The following is a 21,147-nucleotide window of genomic DNA, read 5'->3' as shown; positions in this document are numbered from 1 at the left end:
GTTACAGGGGTGAAAAACTAAGAGAAAATTTAGTATGATTTTTAATTTCAAATATCTCATTCAAAATAAACTTTTTATTTATTCTAAGGGACTTTCGGCCCTCGGTAATAATTTACTCTTTCATTCTGCGTTTAAATTTTTCAAAAATATTTATTGGTTTTTTCAGGATTCGAAAAAAATGAACACAATGCCGTGGTAATATTTTCCAAATCTATCTATGTCTTACAACGCACTCAGCCGAATATAATATTGTCAACATATTGTCAGTCAGACACTGTCAGACACTGTGATCCAAGTATTTTGTTGTTAAAGATGTTCAAAATTGTAAGCGTTCCATAACAATATATTATTAAAAAATCACTTTAACACTTTTTCTCTTTTCTCGATTGAGTATTAGTTTTTGTTGTACAAATAAATTATTACAATTACTGAATACATAGTTAGTGAAAAAATTATCACATTTATTAACTGAATTAATAATTTGCAATTATAAAAATAACAGTTATCCAAGAACATTCAAAAGCCATCTCTTTAAATTAATGATGACATTTTCAAGTAGAATGACATTCTAGTAATGTTTACATATCCATACCAGTGTGAATTTTACTACACGTAATTTGCCGTCTAAAGACAGAAAAAGTAGGGATACACGTAAAATATTTGCGAATTATGTACCCATAGCCTTAAGAATTTATGTTATAGCCCGATCAAAGAACAATCTGACCCCAAAAAAAAAATAACGGAAGGATGAAAATTTGGGAACAGTTAGTTGAAATTGTCTATTATTATATAAGAAAAAGTTTACAATTCTACCAATTTATAAATATGGAGGGGAATACCCCCTCGAAAAATAAAAACATGTTTTTGGACGGTTTTTCGGCGATAACTCAAAAAGTCAGTATTTCATTGCAAAAATATTCTTAGCAAAAATATAGCTTATAAAAAATTGAAAAAAATGGTGTATGCATGAGGTCTGTAGACCCAGTAGAAGCAGAGTTGTAACTAATGAAAAGTAGGTTCGTCTTCGTCAAATTCCAAATCGAATATTTCAATGTGAAAGAACCCAAAAACGGAGCACTTTTCGGGGAAAATTCATTTAAACTTAATTAAAAAAAGGTTTATTTTTGTTTTTTAAAAAAACTTCTAACATTAAAAGGAAGTGAATTACGCTCAAAATATTGTTGGTCCCTTTTATTTTTTGGTAAAAAAATCGCGAAAATCACCCCCTAATTAGCTAATTAGCATCACAAATAAATTTTATCATTACCACTTGACAAATTACTTTGCTTATGTATTATTTATATGATCTGTAAGTTTCATCAGTTCAAAGTGCTTATTTTTGAAAAAGCTGTAGTTAAAATGGCTTGATCGAGTAACTAATCACGAGTTTATGCAAATTTTGAACAGCCATAGCATAACCAATTTTTGTCTGACAAGAAAACAAAAAATCAAAAATATTCAGAAAAGCCAAACCAATACTTTATTACTCTTTGAGATTTTTGGTATTACATACTAATAATTTTTAAGTTAATTCCATAAAAAATTCCATTTTTTCAGAATTAATAAAAAATTGTTTTATTTTAAACCCATTTTTTTTTCAAAAATGATCACTTTGAACCAATGAAACTTATAGATACAGTGAAACTTGGATAATTCGAATCTCAGGGGACCGTTAAAAAAATTCGAATTATCCAAAAATTCGAATTAAAAAATAAATCTACAAAAACAAGAATTACCTACAAAAACATCTGCAAATGATAGATATCAGTAGTTGATCAGCAAAAAAAAAACAGTAATTGATCATTTTTATCGCTTGGAGATGTTTTTGTTCCTATTCTTACCCGAGTTTTGTCAACCTAAAAAAATTGGCCAACAAAATTCGGCCAAAAATACCAATTAAAACATTTGCAAGCTGTAAAAAAGGCCGACTTTATTTTTCTCCAAAGAGATCCGAAATTTTTAGCTGCTTTTTAGAATTAAGCTTCTCAGTAATGACAAAAGATTCTAAGATATTCAAAAAAGATAGCAGAAAAGTTCGAATTATCCAAAATATAATTCGAATTATTCACGACTTTTTACCATTACTTATATAGGAAATGCTAGGGACCAGAATAAAAATTCGAATTAAAGAAGATTTCGAATTATGGAAGTTCGAATTAAGCAGGTTCCACTGTAATATAAACAATACATAAGTAAAGTAATAATTTTATTTGGGGAGCTAATTAGGGGGTGATTTTCGCAATTTTTTTAGCAAAAAATAAAAAAGACCAGCAATATTTTGAGCGTAACTCACTTTTAATGTTAAAAGTTTTTTTAAAAAAACAATAATAAACCTTTTATTAAACACTTTAAAAAAGTTGCAATGAATTTTTCCCGAAAAGAGCTCCGTTTTTGGGTTATTTCAAATTGAAATATTCGACTTGGAATTTGACGAAGAAGAACCTACTTTTCATTAGCTACAACTCTGCTTCTACTGGGCATATAGACCTCATGCATACACCATTTTCTTTAGTTTTTTATAAGCTATATTTTTGCTAAGAATATTTTTTTCGTTAAAATACTTACTTTTTGAGTTATACTTAGCGAAAAACCGTCCAAAAACATGTTTTATTTTTGTTAAAAATGAACATATTCACTCGCAAATAACTCGAAAAGTATTAACTTGGTCAAAAAACTCTATAGAACAAAAGTTACTTAGAATTAGTAATTTTATACAATTTCGGACTTATTTTGAACGTGAGAAACCCGAGAAAATATTTTCACCCCGTATTTCGCAATTTTTTCTAAAATGGACGGGATGTAGAATTGTAAACGTTTTCTTATATAATAATAGACAATTTCAACCAACTATTCCCAAATTTTCATCTTTCCTTTATTTTTTGGAGGTTTTCGTAAAATTTTGTGTTCCCTGATCGGGCTACAAGGGGAAAAGGATATTGCCATAGTACATACTAATATATAGAGAAATATGATTGTGATTATGTAATAGATATAATAGGTGTGATAGAAAAGTCTCTGGTACAGGTTATAGCTAATACTACAATAATTATGTTTGAGATCTTTAAACAAAAATTTAATTTTTTTCATATTGAACAATTTAAGGGTAGATAATTCCCATTTTGACTATATTTTTAAAAATAAATCATTTTTAAGTGTTTACTTTCTGACTTACATTTGATCAACTTTTTCCAAATTGTAAAAAAGCTCATGTGATCGTAAAATTAATTTTCATTATGGATAACAAGAAATGGATTCTTGTTGCATTAAAGTTTATTAAATGTGCTATTTCGAATATAGGACAAATAATCCCGGACAAAAAATTCCCATAAATTATCCCTGCACAAAAAATCTCCACAAAAAATTCGGGGCAAAAAATTCCCAAAAAATATTTGCTGCCGAATAGTTTTCGAAAAGTTTTCCAACTGCCATTTGCAAGAGAACTATTCGGCAGCAAATATTTCTTGAGGATTTTTGTCCGAAATTTTTTGTGGGGATATTTTGTCCAAAAAAATTTGTGGGGATTCTTTATCCGGCCGGGGATTATTTGTCCAGGGATAATTTGTGGGGATTTTTTGTTGGGGGTTATTTGTCCGAACCCCGCCGTTTCATATGTTTGGAAAATGTTTCAAAACAAATTTCACACTTTTAAAGTTGATCTCTAGTGTGCACTATTAGATACATTCTCAAACTACTGTACTGTTTTTACTATTAGGCGAATTGACTTTTATTTATTATTAAATAAATAAAGACTTACGTTATAAATCCTTTATTTCACAAACACTTTTACTTATTTAAATTATCTAAAAAACTTATATTTATTTTATTTATCACATCATAACTAATAAATTTAATTACAACCAATTACAATTATTTACATGTTAAAACCGAATACAATCAAAATACATACGCGATACCGTTTTCATCTTAGACTGCACTCAACCATTTAAAATCCCTTTACAATTAGTCTAGAACAAAAAGAATAATCGAGTCCCTCTTTGAAACGAACATTTACAACTTTAAAATAATTTACTAATACATTCCATAAAAGTAATAAATCAAACAAAATAAATCACCCTCGAAGCATCTAATATAAAAAAGGGTCTTGTTTAAAACATTAGAATTATAATAAATAGGCCTGAATATTTGACGACGAGGAGCGTATAATAGCGTCACACTACTTAATTCCATAGTATTAGACAAAATTATCTTTTTCTGCAGAGTGTTCTCAAATGAGTTTTCAAATGACGTGTTTGTGTAAACTACTAACAATAAATTTCAGCAAACTTGTAAGGCAGTTTCCCCAGTGTGCACTCTGTGAAAATTATTTTTCAAATAACATGGTCGAGTAAACTGCTTAAAATAAATTTCACACTTGTTAGGCGTTTCACCAGTGTGCACTCTCAAATGTGTTTTCAAATTAGATTTCTGAGAAAACTCTTTTAAACAAATCTCACACTTATAAGGCTTTTCTCCAGTGTGTAATCTCAAATGTGAATCGAAATGACCTTTTTTAGAAAATTCCTTTAAACAAATTTCACACTTGTAAGGCATTAGTCCAGTGTGCATCCTTAAATGACATTTGTAAGGTGTCTCCCCAGAGAATAAGCCGGATTTAGAAAGAGCTTCAGTATAAGCACCGAACAACGTTGTTCGGTGGTATAAGTGACTACCTTTTAACGATGAAGATATTAATCGAAAAAGCTAATTAATATCATATCCAGCTATACATGGTATTTATTGACTTCGAAAAAAACATTTGATAGTAGGGAACACTGGACAAAAAAATTCCCTACAAAACAGCATAATAGACGACAGAATAAGGCAACAACTATGATGGTAATGAAACAAACGGAGCCTATTAAAATAAACCGAGGAGTAAGACGAGGAGATACCATCTGGCCCAAGCTATTCAACCAAGCGCAGATGTATTCAAACAACTACATTGGGATAGCTTGGGTATAAACATAAACGAGCAAGCTCTGAATCACTTACATGCTGATGATATTGTATTAATAACAGAAGAAAGTGAAGAATTACAAAGAATTATGGAAGAACTAGATAGAGAATCGACAAAGATAGGAGAGAAAATGAATTACAGTAAAACAAAAACCATGACCAATCAACAAGAATAACTAGTAATTACAGTGGCACAAACAAGAATAGAACAAGTAAAAGAGTACCGTAAAGTGAGGCTACTTTGTGACACTTTTTTAGGTTTTGTGATGATATAGTACATACGCTTTCGGTTCATTATAATTTTAAAAATATCACCTGAAAGCTCAATATTTCCTCTATGTTTAGTGAAAACTAGAATTCGCTATATGTTATAGAAATCAAGAAAATGTCAAAAAAAGTTGTCATAAAGTCGCCCCATGGGTGGGGGTTTCTTTGTGACACGTAAGTTTTTCTGCGATATTTATATGGAATTCTAACTGTGACTTAAAGAAACACCCGTACATTTTTTACAGACAACATTTTAATGTTAAATGGAGGTAACATATTGCGTTAAAATATAAATTTACTTTGGTAAAAATATCTTCTAAAATTTTTTTTTCAAAAGTCAAAGTTTTCACGCCAACCTATAATCACCTGTTTTGACGATGATCAAATCAGCTGTGGCATGACAAGCGAAGTTGCACTTGGTTATTGTTCCCTCGATAGTGCACATAGTCTACTATTAAAATAAAACATTTTAATTATTCCAGCATTTCTAATGGCTCGGCCAAGTTAATAAGTTTAACTTTAGAGGCCACTGTCACAAAGTAACCACATGTGTCACAAAGTAGCCTCACTTTACGGTATATATATCTAGGACAAATCACTAGAATAAATAAAAAAAAATCAGACCGAAGAAATTAAGAGAAGAATAAGATTGACCTGGGCATCATTCGGAAAACTGTCTTGTATTCTAAAGAACGGAAAATACCCGCAATACCTAAAAACAAGAGTCTTCAATCAATGTACATATACTCCCTGTCCTCATACATATGGCTCTCAGACATGGACGTTTACAACGGAAAATATGGAAAAAATAACAAAGACAGAAAGTTCCATGGAAAGACAAATGCTAAATATTAAACTATCAGACAGGAAAAGAAACGAATGGATCCGTAACAAAACAAAAGTGAAAAATGTCTTAACCTAAGTAGCAAAGCTTAAATGGAAGTTCGCCGAACACACCATATGGCAGAAGGATGAAAGATGGACTAATACTTATTATTCATTACAGACCGTGGAACCACAAACGAAAAAGAGGAAGGCCACAGATGCGATGGTCAAATGACCTGAAGAAACACACTGGGTCAAAATGGATGCACCAAGATAGAGAGGCATGGAAGAAGGAAGAGGAAGTCGTCAAGGATGGATGTTTAGAGCTGATTAGATAGAATTAACGATTCGGATTCAGATTGCAGCGGCAATGTGGTAGCATATTGAACCGAGCTAAGAGATATTGTAAATTTTATACATCTTGTTTGTTTACATCTTGTATTTTGCATTTAGTTTTATGTGTTTTTGAGTAGTTTTGTTCGTTTATCTATGATTTTGAAAGCAATAAAAAAATTCAAGCTGCATCCTACAAATATATTAGAAAATATGCAATAAAAAAAATCACAAACATTATGGGCAAATACAGATGGGAATGGCAGTTTTGATTTTATTTGTAGTTTTTGCATATTTTGGCAAGTCTATTAACAACAAGAATAAAAAACCGCTAAACGCCGTAAAAATGAGTGGTGCATACAATATTCCAGCTACAAAAGATCTGATATGAATATTACGTGGCGCGAAAATGTATTTTCATTTTGATGCAAAACAAAATTCTAGTTTTATTTTAAAATATGTTTTCATAATATTTGCCAATTTGAAGTAAAACGCGCCACAAAAGAGTAACTGATACAGTTTGAATTTTGAAACTCTTTTGTGGTGCGTTTACTTCAAATTTAGCAAATATTATGAAAAAATATTTTAAAACAAAACTAGAATTTTATTTTGCATCAAAATGAAAATAGATCATCAGATGAAATCAGATCTTTTGTAGCTGGAATATTGTATGCGCCACTCATTTTTACGGCGTTTAGCGGTTTTTTATTCTTGTTATTAATAGACTTGCCAAAATATGCAAAAACTAGCGGTTTTTTATTCTTGTATCAGGAGTTTTTCATAGTTATTTATAAATTAAATGTATAAAGTTGAATGCAATGTTTCTCGATTACACGTTAAGCTTTATAAATGGTCGCCTTTGTCGCATTATCTCCCAAATGATCTAGTGTCCATCGAATGTACACTAGATTTTTTTTTTCTATTCGAAATAGGTTGAAAAAAATATTGGGATGGCCGGTAAATAAATTCGGTTCGCCCGTTGCCAGATCAAATTAGCGTCGTAACCACTACAACTACATAAACCATTTAGGGAATAATCGTTAATTGGATTATACTTTTGTAGCTTAATAACTTCTAAACGGCTTAACGGATCTTGTTCACTAAACATGAGTTTGAAACGTATTGACAAGTAGTATCTGATGCATCTAAGGTCAAGTATGATAACTGAAGCTATTACAGGAATTATTGAGCTTGAAAAACCGTTTTTCCCATAAGAAATATATTTGATCATACTTATGAAGCCTATAACTTAAAAATTCGAATTTTCCCGGATATAAGGTATACACCATTAGATTCGTCTAGAGTCCTTCTACAAACGCTCAGTTATTGGAGTAATTCGTAGGTTGAAATTTTGAGTAATTGTCGAAAAACCAAAATTTTCAAAGTTTAGTTTTTCAGTTTGTCGGCTATACTGAGTCGTGTGTATGTCCGATCCTGACAGCTTATACACCATTTGAAAGCTTAACTATCAACGCTATTGATTTGGTATATTTACTGTTCTCCTTTCTCTTCTTGAACCGAAGATATATACCGCCAAAAAATATGCCGTTTTGTATCTACCAAGTCCTATAGCTAACTTATGGGTAGTCAAAACTCACAAACTACACCGGTTCTGAATCGGCCCTCACCCCCTCTTCAAACACAGAAAAAATAATTCAGATCGGTTTAACTTTTCCACACACATACATACACACATATCCACAAACATTTTAAATAAAAATTGACTCATATTTCTGAGCTCGGTAACTTTTAAACGGTATAACCGATTTTTAAAATTATACATGCGTTGGAAAGGTAATGATCAGTACTATTAGAAGCCGCAAAGGTCGGAGTTAAATTTTCGAAGTTTTTTGGGAGTTTTGGGGACGAGAACGAAAAACAGACCCTAAATAGGAAGGGCCGTAAAATCCACACCCTTGGACCAAAATGAATGGTTGACATATGAATGGGTGAGTCTTTTCCTGAGCTTTAAGATGGGAGTTGGCCCAATTTTCAATTCAGTCAGATTTAGAAAATCGAAAATTTCGTGTATATATAGTGTCGCGTGTAGGGGGTGTAGGTATGCGCCACTGGCGAGAACTGCCGTTCTCTTGTAATGGAAATTGATTTTGAATTTTTCTTCAATATGTTGTCAAAAATAAAACATAATTATTTTTACGTACACTACCTTTGTAAAGAATAAAAGACATGTTAGTATTTTTTTTATTTATTTAATAATTCTACAGAATGTTGACAGTACAATACATACTCTACTTACATATTAAAGACTTCAATCGATAGCTCGTTGGAAACATTACAATAAAGTCTAATTCTCTCTTGTTATTTTTGAAGTTTATAAAGATAATAAATTATAAAGTTATGAATACAGTTTAACCGTTTTTAACCCTAAATTTGTCAAAACAAAGTTAGGTTAGGTTAGTAAAAAAATATTTTGTAATTTATTTGGTCTGTACGTAAGCAACAATGCTCGAACATATGAATTTTGTGAAAAAAGAAAATGTAACTTTTGTATTGACATGTATGAGTATGTATTGAGTGCACTCTGCTAGTTTATGGAACAAAAACGCCTGAGTATTGATAGATACATTGCCAAATTTCGAAACTAAATAAAACACAGTAACTACTTACTGTACTTACAAATTTTATTCTTACTAACATTTGAATAAAACAGTAGAAAATGGAAAACTCCTCATGTCTCTAGTGAAAATCCACAAACAGTTTCTGCTACTAACAAAGCATGAAAATGTACAACACTGTACATTTGCCATACATGAGTTACGGTACAATGACCGCTATGATCCAGTATATTCTATCACTCAAATTTATTAAGAGGTTACCGCCCGTCAGCATTGAACATTCTGGACTCTTGCAATACTAATTACGACGTACTGGAACAGCATATTCAGCATTTGTAATTATTATAAAAAAACATGTCGAAACCAACTGAGTTTCAATCTGATTCGTTTTCTTTGGTTTTGGGAAGAGACGAAAACTTAATTCTGGGTTTCTTTTAACCCAAGAATTAAAACGGGAACACAACAATAGTAATTTATTTTTAAAGCTAAAATAAAGTACTAAAAAAAACTCGATAAACACAAAAACACAGTATACCTTCAACGTGAAAGAAAATAAATAATGGTTCTTAGCTCGGTTGCTGCAATAGCCACAAGAGGGCGTATTGCTTAGGACGAAATGCCAACAGAAGGTGTCTCCCCAGTGTGCACTCTGTGAAAGTGACTTTTCAAATAATATGGTCGAGAAAACTGCTTAAAACAAATTTCGCACTTATAAGGCTTTTCTCCAGTGCGAATTCTCAAATGTGAATTCAAACGAAATTTTCGACCAAACTGCTTAAAACAAATTTCACATTTGTAAGGCGTTTCACCAGTATGCAATCTCAAATGCGTTTTCAAATAAGTTTTCTGAGAAAACTCCCTTAAACAAATTTCACACTTATAAGGCTTTTCTCCAGTGTGCAATCTCAAATGTCTGTTCAAACGACATGCTTCTCTAAACTGCTTAAAACAAATTACACACTTGTACAGCTTTTCTTCAGTGTGCGTTTTTATATGTCGTTTCAAAAAATGTGCCCGGTTAAATTGCATAAAACAAATTTTACATTTATAAATAGAATTGTTTAATACTGTTTCTCCAGTATTTGCACTTATTTGTTGATCTTTGGTCCAAGCAAGTTCAGTTTTCATGATTTCCATTTCGTTCTGAGAAAAACCTAAAATGAAAATAAAAGCTATAAAAATTTTTGGTTCTGAAACCACGGGGTAAAACAAAGAGTAATAAAATTTAATAAGAATCAATATTAAAACACCAGGGATAGTGTAAATAAGAAATATAATAGAACACAGTACAACTACAGAGTGGTGTGTACAAACTAACTTGTGGTGACTGTCCGAAAACGTACATCGGTCAAACTGGCAGAATTTTTGACAAACGGATAGCAGAACACAAAAGGGCTTTCAACAATAGAAAAACAGACACTTCTACATACGCACTTCACCTTCTAGATCATAATCATTCTTTCAATGAAGAGTTTCAAATTCTGCATATCCAAAATAAAGGCCTTAAGCTATCTTTTTTAGAATCTATGGAAATTAATAAACTGAAAAATACAGATATAATTCTGAATGACCAACTCGAGACAAACAGCTCCCCACTCCTCAACCTCTTCAGTTAAAGACTTAAAAAGGCAAACACATTGTAAACTATATCACTTGAGAAAGGCACTCTGCCGAAGCAGCTGTAGTCACATAGTTATAATAAATTTTGTGGAAGTATAGAAAACAAACGTTTTCAGTGTTTTATTGTTAGACAATAGAACACTTTAACTTTAACCCTTAGTCTCTCCACGTTACTTTTAAGTACCACCTATACCCTTAAATCCCAAGTATGAAGTAGATCTGATTTGAAAATGTTCTGTTAAATATAATTTATTAATTATCAGACGATGTTTAATACTTCAAATGTCATTCAAACGATTTCGTTTTAAATACACAATAAGATTTGTAGGTAATCTAAAGGATCGTTGGGAAAAAAAACAACGCTTTTAGCGCATTTTAAAAAGTTACGACAGAAAAAATAAGGCGGACTTAAAAGTACCGTTGGGAGGTAACTGTCAAAACAATTTAAACGTGCTAGGAGACTAATGCCTGGTTGCACCAACAGATCTTAAGCTCCAGCTTAGCTAAGCTCTACTTATAGATAGGGCCTCCTTGAGTATCACTTACGTTGCACCATAATTTTAGATTCTTACCTTATTATTAATTGTATCTATTATTATATTATGGTATTCTTATTGTAATATATTATAATTATATTATATTAATTCTTATGATATTCTCGACTTAAGCCTAAGATCTGTTGGTGCAACCGGGCATAAGGGTTAAGAGCGGAATGTTTGAACCCTTCTCTGTTTAGAGCGACTGGTTAGAATTCGGTCTTTACAAAGTGCACAGCGTTTAGTAGGGAAGCAATTCCTTACTAGAGTATAGGTATTTTGAACAGTGATTTAGCAGTTCATTGGTAGAGTGTAAAATGTTGTTTGCTGTAGGACTTTTTTTTTGAGGAGAAAATCTTCACAAGATCGTCAGAGTAGACCACAGGAACTTAAAAACCTAGGGTCTTGCCCTTTCCCCTTGTGGGTGAAATTCAGTCCACTCGCTCATACCAGACAGACACCCGTGAAGTCGAGCAATTCAATCGTGAAAACGCAACTGCCTACCCACTAAAATCCCCTCATTTCCAGCCGTGGATACCCAGTACGTGTTCTTCTCAAACGTTACTTCGGTTGCCCTGCTACTGACTCTCTCACTACTGCATATCGCACAGTGGTTCCAAATGCTAAGTGATCATGAGGTAAAATAAAGTCCTTATTTAGGGATTTTCATGTTAACAGTTTTGTTTTGTCATACTATTGTAGAGTCGTAATACGCAGGTAAGGATCAGACCGGATCTATTCTTATTCGTAACTCCGGGACAAGTGAGCCACGTACGACCTTATTTTGGTGGCTGTGAAAGTCAAAAAGAACGCTTATATTGAACACGCTGTAAAAAGTTTTGTAGTTTATCAATTTTCTTGCTGTAAAGCAGATTCTTCTTTTTCAAGTATGTATTAATGTAAGATAAAAGTTGACTAAAGATTTGATAACAATAAATGCATAAAATTTGTTAATGAATAAACAGTAAAATTATAAAAGGCAAAGTTTTCAACCTAATAGAAACATTAATGATATTGAAAAATATTAAAAATATTACTAAAAGACTTTTAATTGAAAACTTATTGGTCCATTTCCCTGGTAACACCTCCATGGCTTCTAAAAATTGCAAGCCAGATGGATGCTAAAGCGAAGAAGACAAGAGGGAATTCAAAAACTTACAATTCACGTATGTTCAGCTGGTAAATGTCAACGGAAAATGGACCTAGTTACTCAAAGGAGTAAAGACCAATATAAAAATAAAATAAAAATTCCATTTTTATTCAGTTGTAATGCGAAGGCAAAACCGTCTTATTTTTCACTTAGAACAGGGAGCGCAAACCAGCACTCTAAATCAACGATTTTCGACCTTATTTGGAGTCATCATCAGAGAGGCGTATGTTTGCTGCTCTCTGTCCGAAGTGACAAAACTACGAAAGCTTATCCCCGCATTGCAACTGACCTGACGTTTATGGAGTAGGTGACTAGCGTCATCTGGCAACTGAAAGGCAAAGTTTTCAACCTAATAGAAACAATAATATTGAAAAATATTAAAAATATTACTAAAAGATTTTTAATTGAAAACTTATTGGTCCATTTCTCTGGTAACACCTCCATGGCTTCTAAAAATTGCAAGCCAGATGGATGCTGAATAGGGTGGGCCGAAAAAACTAAAATTATTTTTTTCAAGTCGTAATACCGCGGAAAAGTTGCGAATGTATGAGACTAAAAAGGGGTAAGAATTTAAAAAATATCGGTTTGTATCTTCCGTTCGCGCATGAGCCATAAAGTTTGCCGAGATTGGTAAAAAACTGATTTTTTGCGATAATTTTTCACAGATTAAATTTAGCGTGGATACGTTTGTAACAGCTCATTTTCTCATTCTTATTAACCATCCTAACTAAATTTAACTGTGTTATTAAAATCCCTTAACATTTTTCGTTCGAGCATAAGCCGTAAAGATAGCCAAAATGTAAAATATTTGCATATTTCATACACGTTAAATCTTTCGTACTAAAAGTTTTTCTGAACCTAATAGTTCAAAACGTGCCGTATTAGCTTAAAGTAGCTTCCCCGCTGTGTTGTGATTCAGTCGCGTAAATACATAATTGAAGGCCTATACTTTGATGGGAGGAAGGACGACACTTTAAAGATAGAAGTAGCTCATTCCAAACCATTTCGCAGAATGAAGAAAGAAAAGCACATCTCGTTAATTCAAGAACCTAGTTCAGAATATATCGGACATGTTACTCCAACCTCCAGAAGTTCTGAACATATTGTCACATGTATTGTTAAAAAAAGTTGAAAGACTGATAAGTTTGTACACACTTGAATGAATAAGGGAAAATGAAAATGTAGTATGTCAAAGTGTGTAAATAATTTTATTTCCTTAGCTGAGCGCTTTCGACATAAACGTCATCATCGGAGCTAATGGTCAAATACTAAAAAAGTACCGCTACATAGAGGTGTAAACAAGTGCATCTTAGGAATGTAAATTTGATTTTTAAATTTTGAATGCTAACTTAGTCCTCCGTACAACAGCAAACAGCAAAAAAACAGAAAGAAACGGCCACATACACGTTGCACAAAAACATATAAACTTTTTTCATGGTCCGGGTGTCGATATCACCCGTATCACGACTGACCTGTCAGTCAGCTGTTGTTACTAGGCCAAGGATGGACGGGTGATATCGACACCCGGACCATGAAAAAAGTTTATATGTTTTTGTGCAACGTGTATGTGGCCGTTTCTTTCTGTTTTTTTGCTGTTTGCTGTTGTACGGAGGACTAAGTTAGCATTCAAAATTTAAAAATCAAATTTACATTCCTAAGATGCACTTGTTTACACCTCTATGTAGCGGTACTTTTTTAGTATTTGACCATTAGCTCCGATGATGACGTTTATGTCGAAAGCGCTCAGCTAAGGAAATAAAATTATTTACACACTTTGACATACTACATTTTCATTTTCCCTTATACATGTATTGTTTCTTATCTGTCTAGTCGTGATATTTCTCTTGATAGACTAATTGTTATTGGATGTGACGGCGCTGCTGTAAATACCGGTTTGAAAAGTGGCGTAATTCGTCGCATCGAAGTACATTTAGAGAAACCGTTACAATGGGCAATTTGCCTCATTCATTTCAATGAGCTCCCATTTTGGCATTTGTTCCAGCACCTAGATGGTAAATCAACGGGACCAAAATCCCTTAAAGGACCGATTGGAGAAAAGCTTGTTAACTGTGAAAAACGTCCAGTAGTTGCATTCAATTGTATTGAATGCCAGATACCTACAATTGACAGAAGTCGACTAAGCAAGGATCAGCAATATCTGCTTGATATTTCAATTGCAGTATATTCAGGGATCTGTAAAGAAGACTTGTCCATACGAGATCCTGGTCCCTTGTCGCATTCTAGGTGGTTGACAACAGCAAACCGAACCCTCAGGTTATACTTAAGTGAATAAAATCCAACTTCTGATCTCAAAGAAATCGTTCAATTTATATTGAAAACATACATGCCCATGTGGTTTTGTATAAAAAATAGTAACAGCTTTACATATGGACCAAAACTTATACACCAATAAATACAAACTACAAGGTACCTGCCTGAAGAATTGCGTAATATTGTTGACTCTGTTATTGAGCGTAATGCTTTTTTCGCCCATCCAGAACATTTGATGTTGGCCATGACACAAGATAACAGAAAACATATAAGAGAGCTTGAACTTCGCAGAATTCTGAAAGCTAGACAGCTAGATAAAACAAGATCTAACATTAGAATATTCAAACCGCCAAAACTAAATTTTGAATGTCGAGACTATTCAGAAATCATTCATTGGTTAGACTGTGACTTATCTTCTCCTCCATTATTAAAAGGTATAAATGATGATGAAATAACATTAATTATTCAGAGTGATTGAGCCCCTAACTGGGATGTAATATTAAAGTCATTTCCTGTTCATACACAGGCAGTAGAACGATGTGTAAAACTCGTAACAGAAGCCGCTGGAAAAATTTGCGGAGCCGAGAATCGCGACGGCTTCATAAGAACAACATAGTTATCAAGGTCTGCAATGCCGGACTTTACACAGAAATCACAGTTCAAAGTGCCTTCTACTATGTAATAGCAAAAAGATGTTAAAATAATACAAGATGGACTGGACGGACAATGGACTGGTGGACATTGGACCATATTGTCGAATTGAAAATTTGCATCTATCTCGTAAAAAAATTTGCTTTTTTCTATATTCACAAACAATATTTTTAAATAATAGCTTACTAAATTTCTGAAAATGATGTGTTTAAAGTGTGTTTATTTTAAGTGTTCTCAATACAAGTTTAACAAAATGTATATGTGAGTATTATTTTCATTCAACTAAACTCTTAATTTATGCCTTATGCGCAAACGGAAAATGATAAGAGATTTTAATAACACGGTTAAATTTAGTTAGTATGGTTATTAAGAATGATAAAATGAGCTATTACAAACGTATCCACGCTAAATTTAATCTGTTAAAAATTATCGCAAAAAATCAGTTTTTTACCAATTTTGGCAAACTTTATGGCTCATGCGCGAACGGAAGATATAAACCGATATTTTTTAAATTCTTACCCCTTTTTAGTCTCATACATTCGCAACTTTTCCGCGGTATTACGACTTGAAAAAAATAATTTTAGTTTTTTTGGCCCACCCTAATGCTGAAGCGAAGAAGACAAGAGGGAATTCAAAAACTTACAATTCACGACCCCGTCTGTTCAGCTGGTAAGATGACGCTAGTCAACTACTCCATAAACGTCAGTTGCAATGCGGTGATAAGCTTTCGTAGTTTTGTCACTTCGGGCAGAGAGCAACAAACCTACGCCTCTCTGATGATGACTCCAAATAGAGTCGAGAATCGTCGATATAGAGTGCTGGATTGCGCTCCCTGTTCTAAGTGAAAAATAAGACAGCTGAACAGACGGGGTCGTAAATTGTAAGTTTTTCAATTCCCTCTTGTCTTCTTCGCTTCAGCATCCATCTGGCTTGCAATTTTTAGAAGCCATAGAGGTATTACCAGGGAAATGGACCAATAAGTTTTCAATCAAAAATCTTTTAGTAATATTTTTAATATTTTTCAATATTATTAATGTTTCTATTAGGTTGAAAACTTTGCCTTTCAGTTGCCAGATGACGCTAGTCACCTACTCCATAAATGTCAGTTGCAATGCGGGGATAAGCTTTCGTAGTTTTGTCACTTCGGACAGAGAGCAGCAAACCTACGCCTCTCTGATGATGACTCCAAATAGAGTCGAAAATCGTCGATTTAGAGTGCTGGTTTGCGCTCCCTGTTCTAAGTGAAAAATAAGACGGTTTTGCCTTCGCATTGCAACTGAGTAAAAATGGAATTTTTATTTTATTTTTAGTAAAATTATGTTTGAAATAATCAAAATTTCGTAAAGTTGCATTCAAAAAGTACATAATTCTGCGTAATGCTGTGATTAATGTTTATTAATCTCAAAATGTATAGTCGGAAGATACAGAATAACATTATTTAGCTACCTTTAACGGCCATTGCATTGCTGGTAGTTTTTTTAATACAAAAATGTGAAATGACGCATATTACATGATTCTGGCGAGTGTTGTATATGTATGGGTAGTTGTACATAAGTAATAGGTTCTGAATATTAAACTTCAAAAAGAAAATGTATTGGTAATCAGCAATTTCAAAGCCTTAGGTATAATATAAAATTTCAAAAAACTATGCGTTTAAAATAAAATTTTCGAATTTCTTTCGGCCATATTGGATCCACCATTTTAATTGAAAAAAAAAATAATGTTAGATTTGTAATCAGAAACCTTAAACTACCAAATTTGTCAAAAATTTTGAGTTTTGATTAATATTTTCAATTTCTTTCCGCAGAAAAATTAATTAAGCGGCCATATAAATACCAAAACAGTACAAATTGCTGCATATGCAAATGAAGTATTATATCTCATACAGATCATTAGTAGGAGGAAGGCATTACTAATAATAGTGTTCACGGAAATTGATCCTGAAGCATGAAAAAGGGGGCTTAAAATATACAATACAAAAACAAAGTACATGACCGTCAAAAGAACACCTAACAATGAAAATAATATAGCAATATACAACAAAAGAATATAGAGTGGGTAGAAGGGTACGGCCCTGTAACGTTTTAGAATAGGATTTTGCGTTCCAACTGATAGACCAGGGCGCATCTGTAAAAATATTAGTACATTTGGACGTTGAGAGGTGACTCAAATTTTTTTGCAGAAATTGCTTGAAAATAAATCAAATAATAATATTTGAGTTATCCTCCCTCTCAAAAAGGTCCGGAACATTGTTTAAATAATCAAAATGTCAAAAAATTAAGGAAAAATTCGATTTTCTTCTTGGTTTTTTGATTATAACTTTAAAAGTATTCATTTCCGAGAAAAGTTGTATTGACATAAAAGTTGCGTAATTAAATTTTCTACAATATTAAATTGGTTAAAAATTTTAAAAATAGTCACCCTTGTTGCAAAATAGCAATAATTGTAAAAAAAACATACAAAAACAAGTATTCGCATTTTACGTTTTTCAACCATTTATGCTACACTTAGGATCTTCATATTTCACCCTGAAAAATTTTATGATACTGTAAAACCATGCTGTAAATTTCATTAAGATCGGTTCAATAGATTTTGCAAAATAAATTTTGCAATCCAGCCTTCGTAAAAAAAATTCATTTTTTCAAAATGTTACAGGACTGAAAATAAAGCAGATAGCAAGTTGAAAATTTTTTTGCATATAGAAGTGTACTGTAACTTTCATCTGCAATTTTGCAAAATTAAAATCGATTAACACCACGGCGTCAGGAATTTTTTTAAATAAACATTAATTATTGGTGCTACGCGCAGGACAGCGGATAGTTTGCTCTGATTGGGCATTCCAATGACCTTTGATAATGATTGATACATTTTAATTTTTATTACATTTCGATATAAATAAATAAATTTGTTTATTGCAAAGTAAAAACACATACTCTATCCTTTGAAATAACACTTTTATTAGCAAAAACTTTCTTTGTTCATATATTTGAACTTAAATAATAAAAGTTTATTATTTTTAAACATATGCAATTGTTTAAACCATACTCCACAAACAATAATAAAATTAGTTTGATTTTTGTGGAATTAAAATATTAAAATACAACAAAATATAAAGTAAGAAAATAATATATTAGATAAAGATTGGAAGAAATTTTGGTGGAAATCAACTTGTGTGAATCGAACACCGCTGTCCTGCGCGTAGCACCAAAAATTATTGTTTATTTCAAAAATTTTCTGACGCTGTGGTAATTAATCGATTTTAATTTTGAAAATTGCAAATGAAAGGTACAGTACACTTCTATAAGCAAAAAAAATTCAACTTGCTATCTGCTTTATTTTCAGTCCTGTAACACTTTGAAAAAATGAATTTTTTTTGCGAAAGCTGGATTGCAAAATTTATTTTGCAAAATCTATTGAACCGATCTTAATGAAATTTACAGTATTGTTTTACTGTATCATAAAGTTTTTCTGGGTGAAACATGAAGGTCCTAAGTGTAGCATAAATGGTTGAAAACCGTAAAATGCGAATACTTGTTTTTGTATGGTTTTTTCGCAATTATTGCTATTTTACAACTAGGATGACTATTTTTTAAATTTTTAACCAATTCTATATTGTAGAAAATTTAATTACTCAACTTTTATGTCAGTACAACTTTTGTCGGAAATCAACAGTTTTAAACTTATAGTCAAAAAACCAAGAAAAAAATCGAATTTTTCCTTCAATTTTTGACATTTTGATTATTTAAACAATGTTCCGGACCTTTTTGAGAGGGAGGATAACTCAAATATTATTATTTGATTTATTTTCAAGCAATTTCTGCAAAAACATTTGAGTCACCTCTCAACGTCCATCTCAAAACAGATGCGCCCTGGACTATGAGTAGGTGCTATGGAGGTGCATAGATCTGACAACGTCCATAGTCACCGTCATCTCACCACCGCCTGCTCTGTAGTGATGTTGATTATAATTACTTTCGAGTATTCGTTACAAATCGTTACTTTTGTATAAAATAATTATTTACTTTATTATTATATTTGTTACTTTGATTACTATGATTATTTTTGTTACTTTTGTATTTGAGTACCAGTAATCATACCGAAAATCGTATTTCTCAGTAGGTAAGTATTTTGTATAAAGTAATCATTTACACAGTATTCGTTACTTTGATTACTATGATTACTTTTGTATTTGATTACCGGTAATCATATCGAGAATCGTATTTCTCAGTAGGTAGGTATTTTGTATAGGTATTCCGATAAACAACGACCTTCACCGATCTATTTAAGGGATAAAAATGATTTGATTAATATGATTACTTTTGTTACTTTTGTATTTGAGTACCGGTAATCATGTCGAGAATCGTATTTCTCAGTAGGTAGGTCTGTATAGGTATTCCGATATAACAACCACCTTCACCAATCTATGTTACTTTTGTATTTGAGTACCGGTAATCATATCGAGAATCGTATTTCTCAGTAGGTAGGTATTTTGTATAGGTATTCCGATATAATAACGACCTTCACGAAGTACGAAGTAATCAGAGTAATCAAAGTAGATACTATAGTCGTTACTCGCTCTGATACGATTGGTACAAAGTAATTAGAGTAATCAAAGTAGATACAATAGACGTTACTCGCTCTGATACGATTGGTACGAACTAATCAGAGTAATTAAAGTAATCAAAGTAGATACAATAGTCGTTACTCGCTCTAATACGATTGGCATGAAGTAACGAAGTAATCAGAGTAATCAAAGTAGATACAATAGTCGTTACTCGCTCTGATACGATTGGTACGAAGTAATCAGAGTAATCAAAGTAACGATTTGCCTCTCTGTATAGTAATCGTTACTTTCGATATTCGTAAATAACGAGTACTTTGTAACGAATAGTTACTTTTTCAACATCACTACCGCTCTGCGGCCGTAACATCCCTCGTCAACAAACCTGCTTATAAACGTGACCATCTGTTTCATATAAAAGCTTCTTCTATGGGCTACATATTCGTTGATATAACTACTATTGAATGTGTGGATGCCTTCACATACATTGTCAATGAAATCAGTTATAAGAATTCCGTAAATAGCGAAATTATTGCACTTATTTCCAGTGGGAATCGTACATAATATGCTAGTAACAGACTGATGACATCGAAATTATTAGACAAAAGAACCGAAATAAGTGCAGAACATGGATTAGACCCGTAGCAACCTATGGTTGTGAAACCTGGGTAATGACAAAAAAAATAAAGCACAACTCAGAACATTCGAGACAAAGATACTAATAAAAGTATACGGCCCTGTGAAAGGGGGATACGGCACTTGGAGAACCAGGAGAAACAATTAAATTAATAAATTAAATGAAGGGTACAATATTGTTAAGTTTAAGAAGAGTCAAAGACTGTCATGGCTGAGACATGTCCAGAGGCAAAACGATACAGAAACAACAATGAAAATATTAAAATAGAAGTCGGTAGGAAGGCGAAAAAAAAAAAAATAAGTCCCAGAACAAGATGGTAGGATGATATAGAGTATGACCTGGAAACTATGAACTTAGGATAATGGATGAGAAGAGCACAAGAGAGGTCTGAATGAAATGACATATCCAGGCAGACAAATACCCATCCGAGGTTAAGTGGGCATTACCATATCCGTCACAGAACATGGAGCAAAGATTAAAATTTCTGAAAAATATGTTGTTTTCAATGAGTTTATCAAAAACTCAGTTATAGGCTATTTTATCTCCTAAATGTTGAAAAATTATGTATTTCTATCTACTTTTAATTTTAATACTTCTCTCACCTGCATTATCTTTCATGCTTTCTGCTTCATCTGTCTTCAAGTCTTTAATATCTGGGGATGTATATAGCTGACCCTCTATATATCCTTGACAACCTTCTGCAAACTCTTCCTGAATTTCAGCCTTTAGTCCCGTTTCTAATAAAAAAAAATCCATCACTAAAG

The 21,147-nt window shown here is 32.4% G+C and overlaps 1 protein-coding gene across 3 annotated transcripts in view; it reads right to left on the bottom strand.

Moving 5' to 3' along the window:
- The window catches only part of LOC126880365 (zinc finger protein 235-like), a 60,281-nt gene that overhangs the window by 8,310 nt on the left and 30,824 nt on the right, over positions 1–21,147 (bottom strand). For all 3 annotated transcript variants that reach the window (XM_050644187.1, XM_050644188.1, XM_050644186.1), the window contains exon 2: positions 20,986–21,120. In XM_050644187.1, coding sequence (XP_050500144.1) covers positions 20,986–21,001 — 16 coding nt within the window. In that variant the 5' untranslated portion in view covers positions 21,002–21,120. The remainder of the gene's footprint in view (positions 1–20,985; positions 21,121–21,147) is intronic.

This window comes from Diabrotica virgifera, chromosome 2 (genome assembly GCF_917563875.1).
Source record: "Diabrotica virgifera virgifera chromosome 2, PGI_DIABVI_V3a".
NCBI lineage: Eukaryota > Metazoa > Arthropoda > Insecta > Coleoptera > Chrysomelidae > Diabrotica > Diabrotica virgifera.
This window is presented reverse-complemented; position numbering and strand designations above follow the sequence as displayed.